We start from the raw sequence: 14,167 nt of genomic DNA on the forward strand, positions 1-14,167 counted from the left end.
AATACAAGACCTTATAATCTACTACACCATTTTCTGGAATAATCGAAAGAAGCCACATATCGTTTGATTATTCCAGAAAGTTATATCCAATAAGAGAACTGAATAGTCAAGTATATTAACAGATATTCACATTTGAAAATTATAATTCCACTAGTTAAATTTGCAGAATCTTGCCGTTTTGTAATATATTTTTTTTGCACTGCATAACCGACGCGAAACGAAATTATGTTTTCTTTTCAAAAATGTTTTTTGAAATTTTTAAGAATTTAAATATTGATAGAATACTTGTTTCAAAAATATGGGAATAAAAGATCTTAGCTTATTTTTTTTTTGAAAATTTAAATTTTTAAAATGCAATAAAAGTTTTGTTTATGAATCGTTTTTAATGAAATTTTACACTTATATAGAGATTTTTGATTCAAATTAAAAGGTGAACAAGTAAGAAAGTATGGTCGGTCAAGCCCGACCATATAATACCCTACACTAAGTAATAGAGCAAGAACATTTTTCTTTTAAAATTTCAATAATTTATATTTTTAAGTCATTTTCGGAAGTGGGCCTTATATGGGAGCTATGGCCAATTATGGACCGATCACGATGAAATTAGGTCTTGTGATTTATGTCTATATGAAAGATTACTATGTTGAATTTTATGAGTATACCAACATTAAGCGATTTATGCACGTTAAAGTGATTTTCGGAAGCGGGCCTATATGGGAGCTATGACTAATTATGGACCGATCGTAACAAAATTTGACATGAATTTTGTGTATATAAAACTTATTTGGACCGAAATTTGTGTAGATACATAGATAAATTAAACATTTATGACCGATAAAGTCCAATTTCGAGGGGTCATTTGTATGGGGGCTAGGTGAAATAATGGACCGATTTCAGCCAGTTTCAATAGGCTTGGCCCTTGGGCCGAAAAAGTAATATGTACCAAATTTGATTGAAATATCTTCAAAATTGCGACCTGTACTCTGCGCACAAGGTTTACATGGACAGCCAGCCAGCCAGCCAGCCAGCCAGCCTTCCAGCCAACCAGAAGGACGGACGGACATCGTTTAATCGACTCAGAAAGTGATTCTAAGTCGATCGGTATACTTTAAGGTGGGTGTTAGACTAATATTTTTGGGCGTTACAAACATCTGCACAAACGCATAATACCCTCCCCACTATGGTGGTGTAGGGTATAAAAAGATATTTGTGAATTGTTAATAACAATCCCACAATTCCCAAAAAACTTTTAAAAAACCCCTAAAATGGTATATATTAGATTTTTGACTCTGTTGAAAGCACCAAGTTCGGGGCTATGAAATATAAAATTGGTCTTTATTTTTTGAAGGCAGCTATGCGATTAGAGAAAATATTGTCTAAAATTCAAATTTTCTTAAAAAAATAGGTCTACTTCGGAAGGCTCTGGACCACAAAATAATACTAATTCTAATATTATTTTGCTTTTTAAAATTTTCCAAAATGTTGTCTTTCAGAAAAATATAAATACATTATTTATTTTTTTTATTTACTGTTTAATTTAAAATGAAACAGTTAAAATGAAACGAAAAAAAAAATTCGCGTAAAAACTACTTTTTTAATTTTTTTTATGTTTTAATGAACATAACTTTTGACTCAGTAGAGGTTTTGAAACAATTCTTTCTAAAGAATATTAATAAACTTGTTGTTAAATCAAATACAGACATTTCAAGAAAATCGGGAAAGATTTGGATCCGTTATTAGCATAAAAGCAGACTAAGGTAGGTTTTATAGCTTCAGCAATATTTTTTGTAGATCTCCTCTAGTTGATTCTGTATATATAAAAATCCTTCAAAAATTTGGAGTCCCAATTTGGGGCATTGGTGTTTCAAGCTTAAACTTTAACTTATCAACACCTTCTCTATAGCCAATGGAAATGTTATTAAAATCGGGCTATCCATTTAGAAGTTACAGATTTATTTCCACTTTTTTTCAGTTCCCCCACTGTGCGTTGCTATGAGAGCAAGTGGATGAAACCCAATGAGCATAGGGCTTGGCTGGCACTGATCTAGAGTAAAGCTTATAAAGAATTAATTCCTTTTTCGAAATCAAAATAAATTTTATCTCTTAACCATAGCGTTAAATAATTCATTTGCTTAATTCCTTTGTTCTTTAATTGTATTGAATTAATTCTTTTGAGAATTCATTCTTTGTTGAATTAATAATTCACATTTTCTTGAATTCAAAACCTGAATGATTAAATTTGTTTTCAATTCAAATCTATCACAAAAAGGCTTAAGTCAGTATTTTTAAATTCATTTTGTATTAATTCAACGAATTATGTTATGAATTAAATCCATTTTGAATTAATTCAACGGTGAATGAATTCTATTTAAATAAAACCCTTTGAATGAAGCTAAATAATTAGATGTTGAGAATTTATTTATCAATCAATGACTTCAGCCATTAAGATTCCGAATTAAGAATTTAAAGAATTAAGCTCAAATTAAATTAATTCGAAACGCTGATCTAGAGACACTTAAAGCTTAAATAAATGAAATATTTTGCAACTTATCGAACAATTACAAATTGAAGTTTCATCAAATGGGAATAAATTAAAGATCTTTAATACATATTTTAGTTAGCTACTACTAAACGATCTTTTGTGTTTATGCCCTTAAGTACATATTCTTATTGAGTTAGAATTGTGAGACTTTAGTATATATCTTCAGTTTGTTTTTAATAAAATAAAACAGACACCCAACAGTTCATTGACTTCATGATGTATAAAATCTATACAAAAGGGCTATTAATCAACTACTTAATGTGTTTGAAGATAAATTGTGAAACATTTGTGTCCATTTAAAAGACGTGTAAAAATTTCAAATACGTTGAACATTTAATCCATATGAATGCAGGGTGGCTTATTAACTACATCCAAGGCTTCTATTGTATTAAAATTCATATAAAAACAACAAAATTAAAATGATGATTTTGCAAACTATTGCATTATTATTTTTAACATTGATCGCACATTTGGTGATTTTTAGCCAGCTACAATTTAGAAATCAAAAAAAAAAAATCAAAACAAACCAATTCATACAGACTTTAACTGAACATGTCTAAACGACCTCTGATTAAACATTACAAAGCTGGACAAAACTTTGTGTAAACTATATTTACAGTGGCTGAAAGAAGTCCCCCAAATAATAAATAAACTTACATTAAAACAAACAAATACTCGTAAATAAAATGTTTATTTATGCATAAATGTTCACAGGTTCAAAAAAATGTTGTGTGAATATTAAACAGTTTAATGGTTAAATGGGTAACCCTTCAGTAATTTGTTTATTTTATTTCCATTGCTTCTTATCAATTGTTGTTAATCTCCAGACACATTTTTTTAAATAATTTTATTAACTATTAAATTGTATTTAAACTTTGTACATATGTTTCGGAAATCACGTTACAACAATAAAATCTGTTAAAAACAGCGAAATCAGATTTATGGTTCAGCACTCATTACCCACCTAATATGACAATTTTTATATTTAAGTTAGCACTTCTTTTGTTACAATTAGATTTTCGGTGCCATAATTTTAAGCTTAAAATAGAGCAGACAAATGGGTAATAAATTTGTGAGTGTTACTTATGCTGCATATGTTATATATATTATATATGTTATATATACCCTGTAGTTCCTTGAACTAGTTCCGCCTCTTCGAAATAGTTAGCCACTGAGATGTAGGTTTCATATAAACGCAAATCATTCCACCAAATCATTACTCCCCTATGATGGTCACTTCCGAAAATCAATTTAAACAGCATAAATCTCTTAAAAATATTTGATACCCAAATAAAATTATAAACAAATAATAGATCGTTAACAAGATAGATTTTTATCCAAATATCGATTTTTATTTGAAAAATCTAAAATCACTCATAGATCGTTAAAAAGAGGTCCTAGAGGAAAAAGGACAACAATCTGTGATCATTCATATTTTCTGCCAAATATTGATTTTTATATTAAAAATATAAAATCACTCATATATCGTTAACAAGAGGTCCTAGATGGAGAAGGACAATAATCTGTGGTCCCTCATATTTCCCACCAAATATCGATTTTTATATAAAAAATCTAAAATCACTCATATATCGTTAACAAGAGGTCCTAGAGCAAAAACGACAATAATCTGTGATCACTCATATTTCCCACCAAATATCGATTTTTATATGAAAAATCAAAAATTACTCATATATCGTTAATAAGAGGTCCTAGAGCAAAAACGACAATAATCTGTGATCACTCATATTTCCCACCAAATATCGATTTTTATATGAAAAATTTAAAATCACTCATAGATCGTTAACAAGAGGTTGTAGAGTAAAAAGGACAACAATCTGTGATCACTCAAATTTCCAACCAAATATCGATTTTTATATGACAAATCTAATATCACATGGTTAACAAGAGGTCCTAGAGCAAAAATGACAATAATCTGTGATCACTCTTAATTCCCACCAAATGTCGATTTTTATATGAAAAATTTTAAATCACTCATAGATCGTTAACAAGAGGTCCTAGAGTAAAAAGGACAATAATCTGTGGTCACTCATATTTCCCACCAAATATCGATTTTTATATGAAAAATCTAAAATCACTCATATATCGTTAACAAGAGGTCCTAGAGGAAAAAAGGGCAATAATCTGTGATCACTAATTTTTCCTCCAAATATAGATTTTCCCACCAAATTTTCTCAAATTTCCCACCAAATATCGATTTTTATATGAAAAAACTAAAATCACTGATATATCATTAACAAGAGGTCCTAGAGTAAAAAGGACAATAATCTGTGATCACTCAAATTTCCCACCAAATATCGATTTTTATATGAAAAATCTAAAATCACTCATAGATCGTTAACAAGAGGTCCTAAAGGAAAAAGGACAATAATCTGTGATCACTCATATTTCCCACCAAATATCGATTTTTATATGAAAAATCACTCATGTATTATTAACAAGAGGTCCTAGAGTAAAAAGGACAATAATCTGTGGTCACTCATATTTCCCACCAAATATCGATTTTTATATGAAAAATTTAAAATCACTCATAGATCGTTAACAAGAGGTCCTAGAGTAAAAAGGACAATAATCTGTGATCACTCATATTTCCCACCAAAAATCGATTTTTATATGAAAAATCTAAATCGATTTTTATATGAAAAATCTAAAATCACTCATATATCGTTAACAAGAGGTCCTAGAGCAAAAAGGACAATAATCTGTTATCACTCGTATTTTTCACCAAATATCGATTTTTATATGAAAAATCTAAAATCACTCATAGATCGTTAACAAGAGGTCCTAGAGGAAAAAACGACAATAATCTGTGATCACTCATATTTCCCACCAAATATCGATTTTTATATGAAAAATCAAAAATCACTCATAGATCGTTAACAAGAGGTCCTAGAGGAAAAAACGACAATAATCTGTGATCACTCATATTTCCCACCAAATATCGATTTTTATATGAAAAATCAAAAATCACTCATATATTATTAACAAGAGGTCTTAGAGTAAAAAGGACAATAATCTGTGATCACTCATATTTCCCACCAAAAGTCGATTTTTATATGAAAAATTTAAAATCGCGCATAGATCGTTAACAAGAGGTCCTAGAGGAAAAAACGACAACAATCTGTGATCACTCATATTTCCCACCAAAAATCGATTTTTATATGAAAAATCTAAATCGATTTTTATATGAAAAATCTAAAATCACTCATAGATCGTTAACAAGAGGTCCTAGAGGAAAAAACGACAATAATCTGTGATCACTCATATTTCCCACCAAATATCGATTTTTATATGAAAAATCTAAAATCACTCATATATCGTTAACAAGAGGTCCTAGAGCAAAAAGGACAATAATCTGTTATCACTCGTATTTTTCACCAAATATCGATTTTTATATGAAAAATCTAAAATCACTCATATATCGTTAACAAGAGGTCCTAAAGGAAAAAGGACAATAATCTGTGATCACTCATATTTCCCACCAAATATCGATTCAAAAATCACTCATATGTTATTAACAAGAGGTCCTAGAGTAAAAAGGACAATAATCTGTGGTCACTCATATTTCCCACCAAATATCGATTTTTATATGAAAAATTTAAAATCACTCATAGATCGTTAACAAGAGGTTCTAGAGTAAAAAGGACAACAATCTGTGATCACTTATATTTCCCACCAAATATCGATTTTTATATATAATTAGACCTTTTTTATATTTAATACAAATTTAATATGAAACTGGTTAACCGGTTTTTTAAGAATGATTTTTATTTTATGTCGATCTGTCCATAATTATTCCTAGCTCCCATATAAATTTTAAAATAAAACGGTTTATAATCATATGCTTGGTGTACTTTCTTATTTGTTTTATTTTAATTGATTCTTAATTTTTTGAATTCTTATAGGGTTTTTACACTTACGTACATTTTGGTGAAACGTATGGAAGATGTTGAAAACTTGAAAGATTTGTTCACACTTGCAACATCTAACATCTACCATCAGTAAAATTGCAAAAATATTAAAAATCATATTGTTTTTATGAAAACAAAATGAATTGAGACTGGTTTTCTTTTTTATACTATCAAATTAAATAAGAAAATAATTTCACAAGCAAATTTCAAACAAATAAAATGTCCCCTCATTATTATATTATATTTGTTTACATTTTTTTCTTAATATAAATGTCATTTTATTAGTGGTGACACTAAAATAATCGAAAGATGTTAGGGGGAACGAAATGAGATAGGAACATTTTTTAAAGATGTAGAAAGATGTTGGCACTCAGCGCTGTGCAATTCTTATGGGAAGATGTTAACATCTTTGCAAATTGATGGTAGATGTTAGATGTGCGCTAGTGTAAAAACCCTATTACTATTTATAGTTTAAATATTAAGCGATTTAAATTGTTTGTGATCATTTATTTCAAGCTATGGCAACACTATCATATTAAAGTACTGTATTATTTGATAAAATCAATACACTAACACAAAATGCATTGCCTAACTTAAGGCGCCTATTATAATTCATTAAAAAATATTAGTAACATATTTTTGGAATCACATCTTCTTTGTATTATGATTCTTTGCTTTATTTTCAATATTTTAAATAATACTTAAATCAATTCTATTAAATTCATAACGTTTTCACAATAAATTACACACACAGTTTTCATGAGAAGGTAGAGAATAAACGAAGAAAATACACTTGCAAACCACTTAATAAAGGTATAAAGAATAGAGAAATTGCTTTACCACTTGGCATAACGTCTGAATTTACGCAACGAACGTTTACCCGTATCACGTTCATCTACCGCATTGCGCAGGGAACGTTTACCCAAATTACGTTCATCTAAAGCATTGGTGTTTAGGCGTGGATCTTGTGCAATTCTATAGTTATTGAAATTGAAATTATTATTGCGAAACAATTGTCTACGTTGGGGTTGATGTGAGGGGGCAGACAATTGATTATGAGCTAAATTGCCACCCAATACCACAAAACCAGTATCATCATTGGCCTTGTAGGAGATGTCATGATAGCCGGCCTCATCGTAATATGAATAGCTGCCAACAACATTGCCAGCAGGATCAGAAGTTTCCGAACGGGCCGACTGATCGGCATTGTAGTTGAAACTGTAGGGATGTTTTGACTCTGCTATTGAGGAGGAGGGTAGCAAAGCTAAACTGTTAATATCCTGTACATCATTGCGTGTAACTGGTTGCAGGATGGTTGAGGCAGGTGGTCTAGAAGTGGTACTATAGTGAACAGTAGGATGTTGTATTTGTCCTAATTCGGAGGTAAATGACATATGCATAGGTTGCGTCTGCATGGTTTTCAAGGCACTTTGTACAAAATTCAATGTTGAATCTGTTCCTATGCTATATGCAGACACTTTGGGAGATTGCAGATTTGACGAAGTCAAACGATATCCATTTGTATTTGATTCCTGATGAACTGGTGTCCTTAAGTCACGTGTTATCAATGAATTATCCGGAGCAGTATAACTTTGTATTTTGCGTTCATTGAAATTACCATTCATTAGTTTCTCTGCTGGTATAATTTCCGGTTGATAACCATTAACGCCAGCTCTATATTTAACCATAAATGGTACCCCTTTCTCATAGTACATATAGTGACCAGTCACTTCATTGGATTGATCTGCCGTCTGAGCACTTTGCATACCCGTATCCGTATTGAAGGCATATTCATAGCCACCATTTTGTTTAAGATAAAAATACGAATTGGCCTGTGATTTGCCCAGTTCCTGGCCATATCCTTGTTGCAAAACACTTACAATTAAGCACCAAAATATCTTCATGTAAGACATTTTCATTTTTCCAATAAAGTTAATGCTGCAGAACTCGTAACACTTGTTAGCTTCTCTCTAGACTATTTCCATTAATAATTGTGGGCTTTGTTTTTATATGATTTTTATTATATTTTCAAATTGATTGGATGTCAACCGCAATATTGATGTAATTGCTTCTGCCACATAGATATTTTACTAGGCATACATATATTGGAGGTAAATCAATGCAACAATGATCACGTTTACATTTGTGTATTTGAGTATTTTGAATACAATCTGCGTGTGAGATTTTTTTGTTATACGAATTTTGAATCTTTTTGCAATTCATTTGGGGTGGATTAGATGACACTTTTGGTAAAGTGTTGAACTACTTTTTTAATAAAATAAGGTTACCAGCAAGTGTTTAGTGTTTGGTGTACTCTGATCTATTTGGCAACATAATGTTGGTTAAATGCGCAATTAAAACCCATCATGTTGAGAAATTCTTGATTTTTTTTACTTAATTTGTGGTTGATTGTTTTGTCATTTATATGATTAAATTTTTATATTTAAGTGTAAAGCTATAATGCTATTGCAATAGTTATGTATTATGAAGATTCTGAAGATGCTAAGTAGGAGTAGTGTTTAAATTTATTTGTTAATAAATCTGTTTTACTTGTTTTTGGATTAATGAAATTGTATTTTAAAGTCAGTTTACTTTCAATGTGTAAATAGTACTTGTCAGTTATAGTGTTTTCTTTATCGAAATACCGAATCACATTTTCATTATTTCCAAATGGGAATCAAATGCTTATATTTTTGATCTTTGGTAGTTATTTTATCAACTTCCAAAAAAGCATAGATTCAAGAAGTATTAATAGCAGGGATGGCAATGTAATTTTAATTTTTGGCACTAATGAAATGAATTTGACTTTGATTGTATATTTGCTTTTATAAAATTGTTTATTGAAACCGAATGTATATTTTCCATTATTTTTTTAGTTTTTGTATATATATATCGAGCCCTTAGCGAAAAATTATCGTAAGCGACATTTTCTAATTTTTTTTATTACAAAAATTAAAATTTTATGGACCGACTGATGTTTTAGCGTTCTCAGAATATTAAAATTGTTAATAACTTCAAACTTATAGGGGGTAAGATTTTATCGTAAGTCAATGTTTACATTTTACAGTAAACGAAAAAAAAAGAGGTAAATAAATCTGTAACTTCTAAATGGTTAGATTGGTTTCAATGAAATTTCACATGCGCAAAGAAGAAGTGTTGTCGAGTTTAAGCTTTGAACATGGACCTCATGGGCCCACCATTAGTGCGACCAAGGGTCCTCAAAATAGTACACCTCGGGTATGTTACATTTTTAAAACGATCCTACATAAAATCAAAAATTCTCAAATCGCATATTCGATATTAAAATATAGTAACCGACTTTAGGTGGCCCAATATGTTTCTAATTATTTTGTAAAGGGTTTCGATAAACCAGAGCCTGGTATGGATATTATAGCCAAAAAACTAAAAATTCACATTTATGCAATTTTTCAACACTTTTTTGGGAATTGCGGGATTGATGACAATAAATTGAAAAATTTGTTTTTATTTTTCCATTATAAATAGAAAAATCTACATAACTGTCATTAAAAACTATTCATAAACAAAAATTTAATTTCAATCCGAAATATTTGTATGTATGCAAAAATTCAATAAAACATATTTTTTGTCATATTTTTCAATAAAGTTTTCCAAGAATTTTGAATTGTCAAAAGTTATAAAAAATTTTTGAAAAATAGACAAATAGCTTGAACGAAATTATATTATGTCGCATCATAACATTTTTAATTCTATGTATAAATTTAAAAATAATCAAAAAAACCTTCTCCTGTAAAATTTGTGTTTTGTCGCTTACGATAATTTGGCGCTAAGGGCTCGATATTTACAGAATATATGTATATTGTTTTATTATAAGAGAAAAATCTGTCACGTACGATATTAAATTTTATTTATTATAAAATCAGCCAAATATTGTTTTTATTTAAATATAACGGATTGTAAATGAAAAATATTTTGTTTAGTGTAAGAAATTAAAAGAAAACATAACGCCTCCTACGATTCCAATATTTTCCCATATTTCTACATGTATCTCAAAATGACTTCCGTTTTATGTCACGTACGATATACACTTATTTCGCTCGATATTTTGGACAACAATATTTCGAAAGAACTTTTTATTATTTTAAAATATAGTACCAAATTATTTTTCAGATACTCTTATTTTTGCAAAATCTCTTCCACTCTATATGCATACAAATGTCACGTACAATGATATGGAATTGCCCATATGTTAATGCTGACACAACAGTAAAATATTCGATTTTGACAGCAGACATACCTCAGTAAAGCTTATAAGAATATTTTTTTCTATGATTTCTAAATATAAATTTGGATTTTCTCAATTTTAACTTGAAATGGTGAGTCGAAGCGATATGTTTTCTTTAGGAAGCTGATCAAAGTTTAAGTTATTTATAGAAAAATAGTCGAAACGATATATTCTCTATATAAATGTAGCTTTATAAAGAATATTGATAAAACAGTTTTCTTTAGAAAATTCATCTCGCAGAGATTCAATGCGTGGAAAGCAAACTAAAGAATTTTCTGTAAATTACTTGTCGAACGATTTTCTAAAGAAAATTCTCAAATAATTTTGCAAAATATTTTTAGCATGTGTTATTTGCTTTTAAATATTAGATAGCATACGATTCGGCAAAACTGAATAAAGCAATCATATGTGTATTTTATTGCCTTATAATTAACATCTGTATTAATTGTTCAAAAAAATTTGCATCAATATAAAATTCAAATATTTTTATTTGATAATAATACTGTTATAAAAAATACCACAAATTAATTAAAATTTAAATGCTATAAATTGATAGTTTTAATAAAACTATTCAACACGTTTTTTTTTTGAACAAATGTTTAAGAAAACATTTGCTAAGATATTATTGTTGCGCGATCAATCCCATATCTAATGGAATCTTTATGTTGGAATCCTTATCCTGTGTTCAAAAAAATAAAACACACATGGCATACAATATGTGATTCGGAATGAATAAATTTATTACAATCCAAATATTTCGAGCTATTCGGCAATTTTCACCTATGGTATTTAATTTTGGTAATTTTATCAGCTAGAGAATTTGACTAACAAGTACTTATATTTTGAATACTATGCAGTCATCATCAGAGAGAAATACACATTGAGCGGAAAGTAGAAAAAACTCAAAGAAAACAAGTAAGAGAGCTATATTCGGATGTGCCGAATCTTATATACCCGTCACCAAATTATACTTCAAAATACAAATTTTAAATATTTTTAGGTAAAAAAAATGTTTTTTTCCAAAGTTTTTTTTTAATTTTTTTCGAATTGTTATCTTAAATTTTTTTTTTAATTTAAAAATTTTTTTTTGGTGAAAAAAAATTCGGGTTAAAAATGTTTAGTTCCGATTATGACCAATTGTAGGTCCAACTTACTATGGTCTTATATACGTCGTTGCAAAGGTCTTTGAAATATCTATCATTAGATATCCATATTGTTTTTATTAATGACTTAAGGTAGGATCACACATGACAAATATTTGACGAAAAAGACGTAACCACTAAATAAAATACATTTGAATTTTTTTATTTATGTCAAAAACTTATTTTACTTAGGATGATTCAAAACAAAAAATGTAGTTTTATTTTATTTGATGCTGTTTGATCTTACAAAATACTTGTAAAAGTAAACATGTCAAACAAATTTGTGATAAAAAAATTGGTTACGCTTTGTTGAGCAAATATTTGCCAAAATTTTATTTTATTTATTTAGTAATCCAGATATAGGTCAAAAAGAGGTAAAAAATCGAGGTTGTCCTGGATTTTTCCTCATACCTAGCCATTTGTGGACCGATTTTGCTGATTTTGAATAGGAAACTTCTCGAAAGCATGTATGACAGAATTATTGAAGATTTGGATCCCGAAGATATCTGGGGTCTTCAGAAAATTGATTTCAACAGACAGACGGACTTGGCTTAATCGCTATCTATAAGGATCCAGAATATATATACTTTATAGGGTCGGAAAATTATATTGTGGAAATTACAAACGGAATGACTAACTTATATATACCCTTCTCCCGAAGGTGAAGGGTATAAAAATACTCAAAATAATCACACATACGAGTGATATTTTTGTATATTTTATCACTACTTGTGTTTTTGACAACTGAGTTAGGTCTTTGACAGGATAGTTTTCTATCTATATGTATTTGTCTGTGGTCATCATGCATAAAATATAAATATTAGGGTATTCATTCGACTAATGATCGGTCGATTAATCGAATAATTTCTTACGAATAATTATTCGAACAATTTAAAAATGGCCATTTTCGAATAACGAATAATTCGAACAATTTTATGTAGAATAATCGAATAAAACGAATAAATGTTCATATATATTTAAATTTATTAAATTGCTTAAAATTGTTCATAATTTCAAATTCAAATAAGTAATAATGACTCACAAAAATTGTATTGCTTCTGTAATTCGACAAATAACTAAAGACCAAGGGACTTTCGATCACTGTAGATGAGTGTTCCGATAGCTCCTTCTATAAATATATAAATATTACTGCAAGAAGTTACAATTCTAAAAACAAATATTTCAAAATTTTTAATTTAGGACTTGAACCAATAAAAATGAAAGGTACGGAATAAAATATTTGTTATTTAGCTGGCGTAATATTAGAAGAATCGCAATTAATAATCAAAATTTTAACTTAGATTAAAGTGGAGTTGAATGTGATGGAGAATGTGATTTTAAACGGTCGTCGAAAGTGATATTGAGGATGACATTTATAACGATTATATTGAAACAGATGAAGGTCGTGATCTAAAAATATATGTATATAAGTGTACGTAAGTGTTGCAAAATATTCAATAAATCGAATGATAAACACAAATATTGCAAACTAACGTTTTGTTGCAAGAAAAGCATGGAGTTCGTCTTATACATGATTTTGAACATCGTTGAACATCTTTGTCTAACATTGTAATAAACTCTTTGCGTATTTATAAATGCGTCAATCATGCACTGCCTGACTTCAAATTAGCCACGTTCACTGACAATGATATCAAACTTTGGACAGATTCCCTTTATTGTGTAATTCCCCAAGACCACTTCATTAAGCAAAGATTCGGCAACGTTGATAGAGCTTGTTATAAATAATTTAGAAATAGTGAATAATTAATTTACTAAAAAATTAGTTACTCGATTTTAAACCCCGAATTAATGAACGACATAAAAAAATTCTTAATACGTTGATATTGTATTTGAATTCAGGATCATGTCCAAATAGCTCAAACTTTTTAAAGCATAGCTCCAAAACGGAAACTTGTAGATTGTTCGGGAGTTAATCTGATCAGAATATTTCTGTTGAAAATTTAATGATGGACTTTGTTTTTGAATGTTTGTTTAACATTATCAATACATTAATTGTTAACTTTAACGTTATTTTTTGTTTTTCTTTAACAATAAAATATTAAAAAACCGACATCAAAACTTCATTCTTTACTTTTTTTAAAAAAAATTAAATTATTCGAATAATTCGATTAATTTTAAACGTGTGATCGAATTATTCGAACAAGTTAAAATCTCTTATTCGAATTATTCGTTTTATTCGAACAAGAGCAAAATCGAATAATTCGAATACCCTAATATATATATATTTTGGTGTATTATCGTTTAACAGTATTACAGTATATCTGAAATT

At 28.9% G+C, this 14,167-nt stretch overlaps 1 protein-coding gene across 1 annotated transcript; it reads right to left on the bottom strand.

Moving 5' to 3' along the window:
- Positions 1-7,105: 7,105 nt before the first annotated feature.
- Positions 7,106-8,384, bottom strand: LOC135954198 (uncharacterized). Its single transcript, XM_065504277.1, has one exon. It carries the CDS (start codon positions 8,382-8,384, stop codon positions 7,308-7,310), a length of 1,077 nt encoding a protein of 358 aa, XP_065360349.1. The 3' UTR covers positions 7,106-7,307.
- Positions 8,385-14,167: the final 5,783 nt, after the last annotated feature.

Source organism: Calliphora vicina, chromosome 3 (genome assembly GCF_958450345.1).
Source record: "Calliphora vicina chromosome 3, idCalVici1.1, whole genome shotgun sequence".
Taxonomy (NCBI): domain Eukaryota; kingdom Metazoa; phylum Arthropoda; class Insecta; order Diptera; family Calliphoridae; genus Calliphora; species Calliphora vicina.

Excerpts from the sequence above, each read along its gene's own strand:
- LOC135954198 (XM_065504277.1), bottom strand. The coding sequence starts at position 8,384 with ATGTCTTACATGAAGATATTTTGGTGCTTAATTGTAAGTGTTTTGCAA.